The 15,651-nt window shown below is 36.1% G+C and overlaps 1 protein-coding gene across 1 annotated transcript; it reads right to left on the reverse strand.

The window, feature by feature from the left end:
- Positions 1–10,113: 10,113 nt before the first annotated feature.
- LOC127125721 (pentatricopeptide repeat-containing protein At5g03800) lies at positions 10,114–13,148 on the reverse strand. The gene has a single exon (XM_051054518.1). The coding sequence runs from the start codon at positions 12,992–12,994 to the stop codon at positions 10,535–10,537; it is 2,460 nt and encodes an 819-aa protein (XP_050910475.1). The 5' UTR covers positions 12,995–13,148; the 3' UTR covers positions 10,114–10,534.
- Between the last annotated feature and the right edge of the window lie 2,503 nt (positions 13,149–15,651).

Genomic DNA, 15,651 nt, shown 5'->3' on the forward strand with positions numbered 1-15,651 from the left:
CCCATGTACCAACTCAATAACAACAAGTTGACATCTTCACTAAATCTCTAGAGACAAGGAAATTTCATGATTTCTAATCCCAGTTGGATGTTCATAACCCTCTCCCTCCGACTTGAGTGAGAGTATTAGAGATTAGATTTATTCATAACCAAAATAATTGAAAGTTATTCACAAATTTTGTTTTAATCTCAAGTTTGTTTGACTAAGTTAGTTAGTTGCTATTTTAAATCAATTAGTTTCTATTTCTAAGGCCTTTGTTAGTATATATCAAGTAGTACATATAACATATCCTTCTCAAGGAAATACAAAGAAATATTTCCAACTTTACATTGTATAATTTGAACGGTCGGAAACTTAGTGACAATGATGTTAGGTATCTACGTCACGTTCCAAATCTCACAGTTCTGATTTTTTTCTTGTTAATAGTGAAGAGGAGAAGGTTCTGAGGATACAACTGGACCTAGAGCTTTATGCTGATTACAATCAATACCCCCAAGTGGAAAGGGATGTTTTGGGGACTTCTAAATATGAACAAACATGAACATACAAATAAATATGAATATAAATATGATCAGCACGACATGTTAATTTATTAAGGATTATATGAATATTTGCATTCAATGCGAACTATCTAAGCAATAACAAAAATAATCCCGGTACATTTAGAATAAAAGATTGATGACAAACACTCTTCGACTTGTGTTTCTTTCTCAATCTTGACTCATTTGACCATTAATGAATTTAGCCTAATAATTGATAAACATTTCCCTCCCCCATCCTCTCTTGTGTCTAAAGAAACTTGTTTGATATAAAATAATATATGGATGTGACTTAGGGTCACGTTTATATAGAGGGAAAGGTTAAAATAATTTTTAAATTTTTTTGGCATAGAGTGCGGATAACCGTTAGATGTAATTAACGATTGAGATGTGGAGGAGGTCGTGCTCTTATGTCGTACCCAAAAATGAAGATTCATTTGTGCATCATTAAATGAAATTGTTATTTTTTGGATTGTGCCTATGAGTTGTATTAGCCTTAGTGGGTCTTTGTAGGGGGGAAAAAGACCCAGCCTGCTAGGTATGCTAGCGTTTTTCCATGGGTCGGGTCAAGGTTTTAGGATTGCATAATCTACTATGTTCTCTCTACCTCGTTTCTTGTGGGATTTTATGGACATGGACATTGACATGAACTGTTTGATCTGATAATTTGCATTAGAAGGCTTTGTTACTTAAGGAAAGACAACAATTTAAGTTTGGGGGAGTTTGATAAGTATTTTTTGCACCATTTTTACTAGTTGTTTTTCTTCGTAATTTTCTCGATTTTTATCCAATTTACTTTTGTTTGTCATATCTTATGCTTTGGTAGTGTGTTTTTGTTGTTTTCAGGTTTTAATAAGTATCTTGGGAGAAAAGGGAACAACGAGAAAAACGTGAGAAAAAGCCAAAAATTGGGAATTCCCGGTACAAAATCCAAAGGGCTTCTATGGACGGTCGTAGCACCTGCTACGGGCCGTAATAGCCAGCCCTAGGTTTTCCCCTCTTTTTGATGCGCCATACAAGAATCCAAGGGCCTGCTACATGTCGTAGTAGGGTGGCGATCTCTCCCCCGATTTCTTTCCTTTTCCTGGTCGATTTCATCTATTTTTGGATTTCTACATGTTTGGATCTAGTATTTTTTTATGTAATTGTCATTTATCAGAGAGATTTTAGTCCATAATTAGAATTTATTTTTAAAAACTCATAGTTGGTCTTGAGTTAGGGGTTCAATTTTTATCAAAATTCCATTTGAAACTAGGAAAGTCATCATTCATTTCAAAATATTATAGGTCATTTTGACTGAAACCCTAATTTTGGGTCAACTTCCCAAGGACCTAACTCCTTCATTTTTATGATTTTGAGGTGAGACTAAGTGCATTGAAAAGTTCAAGATGTATAATTAAAATGTTATGTTGGACAAAATTTCATAATACTAAAAGAAACACATGTGATAATACAAAACATTATAGGTCACTTTGGACCAAAGCCATTGAATCTTGAAAAAGTCCAACTTCAAGTGCCCATAACTTTCTCATCAAAAATCCAAATGATGCAAAATTTAAGTCCAAATTGACTGTCTTGAAAAGATCTACTACTTTGATGTTTAAGGTTTTGTCATTGAAGGCTTTCATCATTGAAACAGAAGGGCTTGAAGTTGGTCCATTTTGGCGAATTTTCCATATACATGTTTTGTACCTTGAACTTCATGGCTAGTTTTCAATATTTTCCAAACTCCAAATGGATTTTTGTTCAACATAACTTTTATTCCTTATGTCAAGACCTTTCCAACCATTACTCACATGCCTATGTTTCAGTTTTCCAATTGGCATTTTCGAAGAGGTGAAGTTTTATGATCATTTATGCATAACATGTTAAATTTCCATGCACAAGCTAATGCATTGCCATCTGCACGTCCAAATCCATTTGTTTGATGTTCAGCATGCAAAACCAATTGAGTTTGGGCCTCACATGCGCCTGTGCAGGCCCATGCATGAAGGACCCAAGTCCATGCACACACGAGTTTGATCATGCTTTGCATCAACTGTGGCTATAAATAGAATGCCTTGTTTCTATTACTATCAGGCAAATAAACAAATGGTTTCTCTTACTATCAGTTATTGGACATCGGTACAAAATTTATATTGCATGTGTGTAACTTGTCATTACATGGATGAGAAGTAGAAGTTATGTAGGAAAATATTGAGTTTTAATTTGGTTTTGAATCACAAGGAAGGAATAATTGGCAAAAACTGTTAAATTGTAACTCCTTGTGTCGAAGCAGGTTGCTCGATAGAGCAAGGAATTGTCCAACCACCTAGTGTGTTAAGTAGTGTTAACTATTTTGGGCTTTTATAATTTTGGACCTTTATAGTTTTGGGCTTTGGCTTGAGGTCCAAGTTAACATAAAACTATAAATAGAGGGAGTAACCCTTATTTCCAAATAGAGGTGAATAGAGCATTCATAACACTTGTAATTCACAGTATTTTTCAGTTGCAAAATAAATAAGAAGTTTTCCACAGTTTGTGGGCAGAGAGAAACTCTGCAGAATTTTATTACTCTTCTCCTTCATCATTCTTTACACTTTCTTTCTCCATTATTCTTCTCTTTTCGTTGTTATTGTGTGGGTAGTTACAATCTTGTTCATCAAGATTTATTGAAATTCTCCATTGGTTTTGGGGGATTTCCAACATCTGGTATCAAGAGCTCCGGTTGAAACGATTCGTGGGAAGAAAATCACCATGGCAACGAATCATCCAAACGGGCATTTTCCAGTAAATCTTTCGATTCTCAAGAACAACAATTATAAGAATTGGTACAAGTAGATAAAGGTTGTGTTCTGTTATCAAGATCTTTGGGATCTTGTGAAGGAAGGAGTAGTAACGCTTGCAGAAGCCGCGACAGATCAAGAAAAGGCTGCACATAAAGAATTGAAGAAAAAAAATTATAAAGCTCTCTTTATAATCCATCAATATGTTAATGCAGATAACTTTGAAAAGGTTAGTGATGCAGAGTCAGCGAAAGAAGCATGAGAAATTCTGGAGAAATCGTTTGGAGGCGCGGAGAAGATGAAAGAGGTGAGGTTACAAACTAACAAAAGAACGTATGAATTGCTTCAGATGGAAGACAATCAAAACATAACTTATTTCTTCACCAAGGTTACGAAACTGGTGAATCAAATCAAGTCATGTGGAGAAGTGTTGACATCAAGATCTGTTGTTGGAAAGATCTTGAGGTCATTGGCTCCAAAGTTCGACCACGTGGTAGTAGCCATAGAAGAGTCGAAAGATTTGTCAAAACTGACAAAGGAAGAGCTTCAAGGGACGCTTGAATCTCATGAACAGAGAATGGATGAAGGAGCTGCAGGAAAGTCGAAGAGTGATATGGATTTGCAGGCTCAATCAGCAAAAGAAAGAAAAGGCAAAGGAATCTGGAATGGAAACAAGGGCAGAGGAGGCTACAACAATTCGACTGGTCGAAATCAGCAAGAAGGAAACTGGTCAAATCAGAGAAAACCATGGAACCAAGGCAACCAAAGAGGTGGTGTTGCAGGTAGAGGAAGAGGTGGTGGTCAAAAGCCAGACAAGAGTCACATTCAGTGTTACAATTGTCAGAAGTATGGTCATTATTCTAGTGATTGTCCAGAAAAGTAGAAGAATCAAGAAACTTATGCAAAGCTGGCGAAACACGCAGAAGAAGAGACGTTGTTGATGGTTACAACAAGAGAAGAAGAGAGATTCAAGGACTAGTGGTACTTGGACTCAGGATGCTCATCACACATGTCTGGAAGAAAATATTGGTTTGTTAACATAAAGCCTTCAATGAAGAACATGGTGAAATTTTCAAATGACAACACTCTAGCAGCTGAAGGTGTTGGTGATGTTCTGATAATGAGGAAATATGGCAAGAGGTCAGTAATTTCAAATGTGTTGTACATACTAGGCATAAAGAGTAATTTGCTCAGCATAGGCCAGTTGGTCGAAAAGAACTACAAGGTGTCGATCAAAGACAAGATGATGAGACTTCTCTACTCAAATGGAAGGTTGACCTTGAAGGCTCCAATGTCTCATAATAGAACCTTCAAGATTGAGCTTAATGTGATGGAGCATAAGTGCCTTGCAACAACAACCAGCAGAGATGAATGGATATGGCATTACAGACTTGGTCATCTCAATTTCAAAGACATTAGAGACTTGAAGAGAAGAAATATGGTTTCAGGATTACCAGAAATCGATATTCCAAACGAAGTGTGTGAAGAATATGTGCAGGCAAATCAGCATAAGAACAACTTCAGTAAAGATGCAGGAAGCAGGTCGAAGGCAATTCTTGAAGTCATATACTCTGATGTATGTGGTCCTCTCCAGGTGGATTCTATTGGAGGTAATAAATACTTTGTTACATTCATAGATGATTTCAGTCAAAAACTGTGGTCTTACCTGATCCAGAAGAAAAGTGAAGTGATCGAGGTATTTTCCAAGTTTAAATCTATGGTTGAAAGACAGAGCGGTCAAAAGATCAAGATTTGAGAACTGATGGTGGTGGAGAATATGTGTCGAAAGACTTCGATGCATTATGTGTGAAAGAAGGGATTGTGCATGAAGTGGTGCCACCCTACACTCCACGGCAGAATGGGGTCGCAGAAAGGAAGAATAGAACCATTATAAATATGGTTAGAAGTATGTTGAAAGGCAAGCATCTATCCAAAGAATTGTGGGGAGAAGCTGTGTCGACTACAACATATATCCTGAATAGATGTCCGACGAAGAAGCTAGAAGGAATCACGCCAGAAGAATGTTGGTCTGGTGTCAAGCCTAGCTTGAGTCATCTGAGGGTGTTTGGATCTATAGCACATAGACATGTGCCAGATCAGTTGAGAAGAAAATTTGATGACAAGTCCAGTCAGATGATCCTGATAGGATATCATTCGACTGGAGGATACAAGTTGTTCGATCCAGTGAACAAGCAAGTAGTGATCAGCATGGACGTGATCATAGATGAGCTTAAAGAGTGGGATTGGACTGAGAATGTCAAGAAAGATTCAGTGAGAATCTTTTGTGATGAACCAGCTAGTGAAGTCGAAAGAGAAGTTCGACAAGAAGAAGTCAGAGGTGAAGCAAGTACAAGCAGACCTCAAAGAATAAGACACATGCCTGCAAGATTGCAAGAATATGTGATTACATCAGATGATGTGGTCGATGAAGAAGGTGAGCTGGTACATTATGCTTTCTACGCAGATGTCGAACTTGTCAATGCAGTTGAGGCATTAAAAGATTCGAAGTGGATGAAAGCAATGGACGAAGAACTAAAGTCAATCGAAGTCAACAACACTTGGTCACTTGTCGAATTGCCCCAAGACAAGAAGGCAATCGATGTGAAGTGGATATACAAGGTGAAGTTGAATCCCAAAGGAGAAGTGACTCGACACAAGGAGAGACTTGTGGCGAAAGGATTTCTTCAGAAAGAAGGAATCGACTTCGATGAAGTTTTTGCACTTGTTGCTAGGATCGAAACAATCAGGTTGGTTGTTGGTCTAGCAAACATGAACAACTGGCAGATGTGTCAGATGGATGTAAAATGTGCATTCCTTAATGGCCCCTTAGAAGAAGAAGTTTATGTTGCACAACCAGCTGGGTTTGTGAAACATGGCGAAGAAAGAAAGGTGTACAGGCTGCATAAAGCCCTGTATGGACTTAAACAAGCTCCAAGAGCTTGGAACAAGAAAATAGATGGCTTTCTAAGGGAGAAGGGATTTGTGAAGTGCACAAGTGAACATGGAGTATATGTAAGAAGAAGCAAGAGTGAATTACTTATATTATGTCTCTATGTCGATGATTTGTTGATAACAGGTAGCTACAAGAAAGAGATTGAAGACTTCAAAGGTGATCTCAACAAGGAATTCGAAATGTCAGATTTGGGTGACATTACATATTTCCTTGGCATCGAATTCTACAAGAGTGGTAGAGGTTTGATGATGCACCAAAGAAGGTATGCAGGAGAAATTCTCAAGAGATTTGAGATGTAAGATTGCAACCCAAGTTGGTGTAGTGATGCTAAGGATCGAAAATCCACCGACTCAAGTTGGTGTAGTGATGCTAAGGATCGAAAATCCACAGTTGGTTATGTGTTTATGCTAGGTGGTGCACCAGTTGCTTGGAGTTCGAGAAAAGAGCCAGTAGTGGCGTTATTGTCATGCGAAGCAGAATACATAGCTGCTTCTCTTTATGCATGTCAAGCAACATGGATGGTGAATCTGGTCGAAGAGATAACACCGAAGAGTCATGGAGAAATTATCATGAAGATCGACAGTATGTCAGCTATCAATCTAGAGAAGAATCTGATAGCACATGGTTGAAGCAAGCACATTGAGATGAGGTTCCATTATCTTCGAGAGCGGGTAGCAGATGGGAAGATGAATGTAGAACACTGCAGAACTGAGAATCAGATTGCAGACATCATGACGAAGGGAGTGTAGGTTAAAGTGTTCAAAAGGCTAAGAGCTATGATGAATGTAGATAGCTTAGACACAATGAATTAGGTGGTGTGTTGAATTGTAATTCCTTGTGTCGAAGCAGGTTGCTCGACAGAGCAAGAAAGTGTTCAACCATCTAGTGTGTTAAGTAGTGTTAACTATTTTGGACTTTTATAATTTTGGACCTTTATAGTTTTGGGTTTTGGCTTGAGGTCCAAGTTAACATAAATCTATAAATAGAAGGAGTAACTCTTATTTCCAAATAGAGGTGAATAGAGTATTCATAACACTTGTAATTCACAGTATTTTGCAGTTGTAAAGTGAATAAGAAGTTTTCCATAGTTTGTGGGCAGAGAGAAACTCTGCAGAATTTTATTACTCTTCTTCTTCATCGTTCTTTACACTTTCTTTCTCCATTGTTCTTCTCTTTTCGTTGTTAATGTGTGGGTAGTTACAATCTTGTTCATCAAGATTGATTGAAATTCTCCATAGATTTTGAGGGATTTCCAACAAAAACTCAGAGAGATGCTTGACATAATAGGGATTTAAAAAGTTTGTTGTGTGACGGTTTATAATGCATGCTAATAATGTTGCGCTCATATATATAATTAGAGGAATGAGTTATTGAAATGGTCATACTTTTTTTTATAGAGAGAGTTTATATGATGATGAACTTATTTTGGTTGTATTAGTCACTACTAAGTATCAACTTTTGTATTTAATAATGAATTTATTTTATAATGCTATGGAAATCATGTCGCTATTTTGTATGGATTACGTAAAACTTGGAAGTTGTTTGAAAAATAAAGCATGAAATAGATGAAATAGATTTAAAAAAATAATAAGAATAGAAAAAAAAATATGATAGTGGAGAATATATAGATGAATATAATGTTTGAAAAAAGTGTCATAAATCGATCAATCAAACCAAACCGAACAAAATCAATTAATTTAGTTTGGTTTCATTTTTGAAAAATACTACAAAACCAAACCAAATCAAACTGATGGAGACATCATTGATTCAGATATTTTTTTGACCAAAAATTAGTTCAAACCGAACTTATTACACCCCTATTTATGTCATTGAATATCAAAATTAATTTTTTAAATTATAAAAAATGTATTCAAAAAACTTTTATTATTTTGAAAAGATATCATAAAAATTATTTTTAAAAATATAGAAAAAGTCTATTTTTTAAAAGAAAAACAAACTACCCATAATTTCAACAGGATAGTGTTGTAGGGTAAGAAATCATGGATAATTTTTCAACAAGGTTTTGGGAATAATAGTTGATAGAATTAGAATTTTACTTAATTCATTTCTACAAAACTGTCTTATAACGTGAAGATTGTCACCACTTATAAGAACATGTTTAGATGGGAGACTTTTAACTGTAATAAAGCATGGAGTAAACAGTTTTGAAAAACTTACAAAGTACAGAGATTTAAGAATCAATCAGGTTGTGATGAAGGTAGGGGTAGAGCATCTGCTATGGTTTGCAGAAGTATTACAGGGCAAACCATTTATTAAGATTAGTGATATTAGTGAAAGTTTGAAAGACCAGTTATGAACCATTTCAAACCTACCATAATATCACTAATCTTAATAAATGCAATTAATTGGAGACTACAGTTAATACTAAAAAAGAAAAGAAAAAACTGCATATATATGAATTTAAGACTCATTTTGTAAATGTTGCTGGAAGACACCACCACTTAAAATGATAACAGTGTAACATAAAAATTTGCTACCAATTTTTTTATGCCTACACATTGATCAGGTGTGCAAAGTGTCCACCATTTAACACAAATGTAAGCTAGTAACATAGTTACATATAATGGAACAGTGGCTGTCACTGCATGATAGACATCAATTGAGGAAATCATGATGATGATGCCTAAGTGTTGAAATGATTTAGGACATTTATAAACATGATAAGGTTTGTTTTTTAGGCTCTTTTGTTGAACTGTACAATAATTAAGATGGAATATAATTTGATTTTGAAAATCCTTCTTCATTGTGACCTATCTTTTCATGATATCTATTATCATATTAGTCATAACTTTTGAAGATGTAGTGGCTGTGGCCTTAACTATCTACAATTTTCTTTTGGGAGGAAAATATTATGACAGACTCATGCATGTTTAAACTTGACCCACAATTGCTTCCTAAAAAAGTAAACTGCAAGTGCATTAAACATAAAAGAAAAAAGAACCCTAGAAGTTGAAGTAGCAACAAAGATCCTCATCTAGATATAATAACAATGGAATGAAAGAACTTACTGTCTTTGGATTAAAGTAGAAAGGATGCTCTAACAATTAGAATGCTCCATTTCTAATCGAAAAAATAAATAAAAGAACTGAAAATAAAACTTAATAGAGAAGATTGATCTTGGTTTGGAAGAACTAAGAAAATCACACTAACAACAAGCATTGAGTAGCAGAAATCAAATTCTGAAAAATGGAAGAAGCATTACAGGAGAGCAAAAGTAAGAGAAACTAATAAAGAGTGAGAGCGAGAGCGATCGTTACAGAAGAAAGACAATATAGAGAGAGGGGAATGTGAGAGATTAAATGGCCTGCAGTGAAGGAGATGGCAAATAGAAAAATTTGTAGAAACATAAGTAGTACAATATAGCAACACAGAATATGATACAGAATGAGTACAACTGATATGGACTTACTTACTGCTATTCAGGATGATGGTTTTTGGAGAAATGGACTTAGGAGCAACAATTTGCAATGTGTAGAGCATGAGGTGGAAGCCTTGGGGTAACTAAGTGTGATAGCATAGGGAGCAAACAAAGTAACTAAAAGTGAGTTTTTGATATAATTGTATGATGATGCCGGTGATCAATTGTTTTGGATAGTATTGACATAGGATGTAAAGACTATTCATCTAATCCTGGCATATCTTATGCTATTCATAATTGATTTACTAAATTTAACTTTTTTATTAAAAAATATTTAAAAAAAGGCTCTTATAGTTGATTTACTAAATTTAACTTCTTTTTAAAAAAAAAAATTTAAAAAGCATCTTAATCAGACTATTTTTTGGCATTCTTTATCATAGACCTAAATAATAAATAACTTTAAAGGAAAATAAAGTATTATCAAGTAAAGTTGACTATAGATTTCATAACTTCATCACTAAAGATGAGATGCATAGCTTCTTAAGGGAAGTATCTGCTTCATTCTTGTATATATGGAAACAAATACAACCTCCGTCCCTTTTAATAAGCACCCTTTAAAAAATAGTGCTTATTAAAAGAAGGAGGTACTACAATTTTATTGCAGAAACTAATTCGGAAGATATAATTTTACAATAAATATGACAAAGGTAACAACAAACTAATCTCTAAATCTTTTAAGAAAGCATTTGAAAGGAGCACCTGTCTTCTCTTACTTGATGCCATAAATCTCACAGTAATATCCAAAAATATATATTTTATACAAATATACTCCCTATAGTCAACTACATCACTAATATGAATGAGAATGACGGTTAGACAAACCAGCTTTACCTGTGTCTCAACATTGGTCTTTACACGAGCATTGGCCATTAGAGAAACAGTGAAATCCTGAAGAATCTCTTAGAAAAATGTCCCTCTTAGTGACAATAGATACATATTTCAAGAATGTATGGCAGTCCCCGCAAAGAAGGATGTTCTTTACAATCCGGATGGGCTCCCCTGGCTTTGTCATCAGTATTCCATAAGTTGCTGCTAGTTTTGAACTGTGAGAGAATAGAAATTTTTTCTTTTGGTGCTCCTCCACTTCGTGGAGAACAAATCGCGTGTCAGGTTCATATCCAAGTTTTAGGCACTCAAAGATTAGAATCTCCAACCCACTATATATGTCTTTGTTTTGCGGATGAGATCTATCTCTTGCATAGAAAGAATGCATTTTCTTCTGACAAATTATCCAACTTTGAGCCGGGTATTTGTGAAATCCCTTTTCTCTCATATTTTCCCTAGTCATCTCAGAGCAATCCCATCTCCCAGAAGATGAATACAAATTTGAAACAAGTATATAAGTAGATGGATCTTTAGGTTCTAGGGCAAGAATATTCTTGAAAGCCCATTTCTCAATCATTGTATTCTTATGGAGTTTGCAACCATCGAGCAAAGCGCGCCAAACAAAAGTAGAAGGCTTAAAAGGCATCTTATTGATAGTTTGCAGCGCCTCTTCCAATAGACCCCAGTGACCCAAAACACTGATGAAGGATGAATAATGTTGAGATGTTGGCTCAATGTGATAAATAGTTCTCATTGAATCAAACAAACTACGGCAGTCATCAACCAAATTCAAGTTAGTCTGCCTATAGGCTGAAATTATCAAAATGAACGTAACTTCATCGGGCGTTATGCCCTCTTCCTGCATTTTCCACCATATTTCCAATGCTCTATCGCCCTGCCTGTGCATAACATACCCAGAAATTAAAATATTCCATGAAACTATATCAGTAGAGGACATGCCACTGAACATCTTAATTGCATCATCTACATTCCCACATTTAAAATACATACTAACAATAGCATTTCCAACTCGCACTTTAGAAAGAAAGCCAAATTTAATAACTTGACAATGGATTTGCTTGCCCATATCATGATAGCCAACTGTTCCACAAAGACCAAGCATCGAAGATAGTGCAACTTCATCCATAATCAATTCCCCTTTAGAATGACCAAGATGGAAAAAAGAAATTGCCTCATTCGGTTGCCCATTTCGAGCATAACCACACATCATGGAAGTCCAAACAACAGAGCTTACTTTTTCCAATTCTTCCCACATGCTAAACATCTTCTCAGCATCTACCATCCTCCCACACCTTGTGTACATGTCAAGCAAAGCCCCTTCAACACAAACATTTGATCCAAACCCAAACTTGATTGCAAATCCATGCATCTGCTTGCTGACACCATAATCAGCAAGCAAACTACAAGCATTAATCCCACTAGTCAAAGAGAAATCCGTTAACTCCATGCCCTCATCCACCATTCTAACAAACAATTCTATACCCTTTAAACCCTCGCCATTTCGACAAAACCCAGACAAAAGAGCATCATAAGTCATACAATTCTTTTCTGGCATTTCTTCAAAAAATTCCAAAGCCAGATCCACAAAACCAAACTCCATATAGGCCCTCACCATCTCGATCCAAGTTATAACATCTCTAACACCCATCCTCTCAAATAAACAAACAACACCATCAAGAGTTCCACAATTCGTATAAAACCCAATAAGAGCATTCCCAACATTCAGTTCAGTCTCCAACCCAACCTTAACAGCAATCGCATGCACTTGTTTCCCCTCCATCACCAAACCAGTTGTTCTAGCACAAGCAGCCAAAACCGTCGACAGCGTAAAATAATCAACTTTAAAAGAATCAGTTACCAGCATATCAAGAAACAACTGAAATGCATTGTCATACATAAATCCCTTAACAGCACAAGAAATTACAATGTTCCAAGACCCAATATCCCTCTGGCCCATTTCATCAAACACCTTGAAAGCAGTTTGATAAAACCCACATTTCAAATAAAATGACATGAGCGCGTTTGAAACAAAAACTGAATTCAAATACCCAGTTTTAATAACCGCAGCATGTAACTGGAGACCCAATTGAAGGTCGAAGATTCGAGTGCAAGCGGTTAAAACCGCAACATAAGTGTAGCCATTTGGGTGAAGAGATGAAGTAGTTATCATGTGAAGGAAGAGGAATATGGCTTGGTGCTGGCGATTGGATTTGGAGAAAACGGAGATGAGAGAAGAGTAAGAGACAACGTTGGGGTGTGGTTGTGGGGTGGGAATTGGAAGTGGAAGAGTGGAATGGGGATGGGTTTGGGTGAGGGAGTGGAGGGGAAAATGGGTTTTGGAGTTTTTGAAGGGAAAGTGGAAAAGGGGATAATGGTGTTTTGGTTTGAAATGGGAATGGTGGTGAGGAATGGAGGAGAAGGAATTGGGATGGAATTGGAGGAGTGTCTCCATTTTCTATGTATCCTTTGTCTCCATTGCGTTTCTGTTTCATTTTAATTGCCGCTAGAGGTAGACATTATTGTCCCGTTGAAGGGTGTAAAGTAAGAGGGTAAAACTAACTTTTGGATATTTGGATTCTATCTGTGTTTTATGTCTCTATGGCTGAGAAAAAAGAGTGCCCGGAGATGGAGTGAAAAAATAATAACAACATAATTTAATTTATTATTTTGATTTATTCCCTTGTTTAAAAAAGATTACGCTTTAATTCTTTAAAGTCTTTTGTTAGCTTAAGAAAAATGTTAAATGGTTCCGACGTGGCAGTTGTAAAATATGACATGGTTTATTGTTTGAGTTTTCTAATTATTAAATAAGTTATTTTAATTTAAATTATAAAAATCATTTTCAATTTTAGAAATATCATTTATGAACTCTTCAGCTATCAACAAAAGCACACTTATCTCTCTGGAACTCTTCAGTTTCGAACATTAGCTCACTCTTCTACTTTCTCATTCTCTCAAATATTTAGCGGTAAAGAAGAAGACTTGGAGCAAGGAATAAGACGATACTTTGAGCGACGAAGAAATAAAGAAGACCATTGTTCATTTCCAGTTTTCTTCTACGGTACGGTCGTCTGTTTACTATATTAAAAAAGCAAACTTTTTCGTTTTCTCCTTCTTCAGAGACTGATTTTGTCATTATTTTGTCCGATTAGGCATGGCTGATAGGTTTCAGTGTGTTGTCCATCACGGGGGTGTGTTTGTTGAGTTTAACATATTAGGCTACAAGTGGCTAGAGGAGGTTTATGAAGTACACTCTGATTTCTTGAGTTATTTTGAGGTTTTTGGTGATTTAAAGGATTTAGGGTACCCAAAAGTGGCGAGTTTGTGGTATGATACAATGGATATTAATGAGCTAGTTTTGTTGAAAGATGATGCAGGAACAAATAGAATGAAAATTATGTTGGTGTAAGCCCTAGAGGCCAATACACTTTGGTACTTGTATCGAATAATAAAAGGCATTCTCTTTATTATGGTTGATTAATAAAGTCCCTGGAATAGATAGTCCGTTTAATGTATTAAGTGTGACTTAATCATGAGAACACATTAAACATAAGGACACTATTCCTAAAGTATCCGTAGTCGAGCTTTAGTGTGAAGTGGGATAACATTAAAGCATTAAGACTATTATGTTTGTAGACTGATGATCACATCTCATGGATCATGGATAAAGAGTTATCAAGTCTTAAACGTAGGTATGAATATTAGGAGTAATATTTATACCGGATTGACCCGCTATGAGAATACTATATAGAAAGTTATGCAAGGTGTCATAAGTTATTCTCATGGTGATAATAATGTATTCCACTCTTCGACCTGAAACCACTATGGATCTTAGATGTAGAGTCGAGTGCTTTATTGCTGATCCAACGTTGTCCGTAACTGGATAACCATAAAGACAGTTGATGGGTACTCCACAAAGCATGCTGAGGGACATGAGTGACCTAGATGGAATTTGCCCATCCTGCATAACAGGATAAATGTCTATGGGCCCAATATTGAACTGGACAAGGATGACACGGTCTATGCCTTGTGTTCAATATAGACATAAGGGCAAAAGGGTAATTATACACATAATTATTATCACATAAGGAATTGTCAGATCACTTGACATTTTCGTGTCTTGGGTAGCAGTGATGTGTTGCTAGATACCGCTCACTGTTTATTATGTTAAATGCGTGATTTAATATAATTGCCAACGTCACGAAAACCTACAGGGTCATACACAAAGGACGGATTGATGAGAGATAGAGTAACTAAGGAATACCGTAAGGTACGGTGCCCTTAAGTGAGTTATAGAACATCGTAAGGTACGGTGTACTTGAGTAGAATACGAAATATGGTAAGGTACCATGAGCTTAAGTGATTTTGGGCATATTATAAGATATGGGCCAAAATACACTTAAGTGGGCTTTTAGCTTGAAGCCCACACAAGTGGTTCTATAAATAGAACCCTTGTGCAGAAGCAAAGTTTTGCGGTTGCATTCTTTTCGTTTTCACTCTCTCTCTCTCTCTCTCTCACTCAAAGCCTTCATTCGTACCAGCTAGCACTGAGATTGAAGGAACCCGTTCGTGTGGACTGAGTAGAGATGTTGTCATCGTTCAACGTTCGTGATCGCTCTGTGGATCTACATCAAAGGTTTTGATCGTCACAAGAGATCTGCACCAAAGGTTTCGATCATCACGAGAGGTAAATATTCTATCACTGATCATGACCATTCGTAAGGATCTCTAAAGGAGAAAATTTTAATTTCCGCTGCGTTTTGGACCGCAATTCTCCTTCAAATTATAGCACTGGTTAATGGGAATGTGCATTTATATGTCATGCATCCAGTTTATATTGAAGAGTCAATACTCTCTCTAGAAAACAATATAGTACCTAGTGAAAATGATGAAGACTATGTGGTAAGAGATAAGGACAGTTTGGAGGATTTGGATAATTTAGAAGACGACGATTTTGATGATTTGAATAATGGTGTAAAAGGTATTTTTGATGATTTAGGTACTTTTGAAGATTTGAGTAATCTAATTGACAATTTTGATGAATGGGGGGACCACTGGTGTAGAAGATACAGATGCAGTTAACCAAGAATCTTCAGGTGAGGATGTTAA

This window comes from Lathyrus oleraceus, chromosome 3, assembly GCF_024323335.1.
Source record: "Lathyrus oleraceus cultivar Zhongwan6 chromosome 3, CAAS_Psat_ZW6_1.0, whole genome shotgun sequence".
NCBI classification, from domain to species: domain Eukaryota; kingdom Viridiplantae; phylum Streptophyta; class Magnoliopsida; order Fabales; family Fabaceae; genus Lathyrus; species Lathyrus oleraceus.

Coding starts and splice junctions, on each gene's coding strand:
- LOC127125721 (XM_051054518.1), bottom strand. CDS start 12,994: ATGGAGACACTCCTCCAATTCCATCCCAATTCCTTCTCCTCCATTCCT.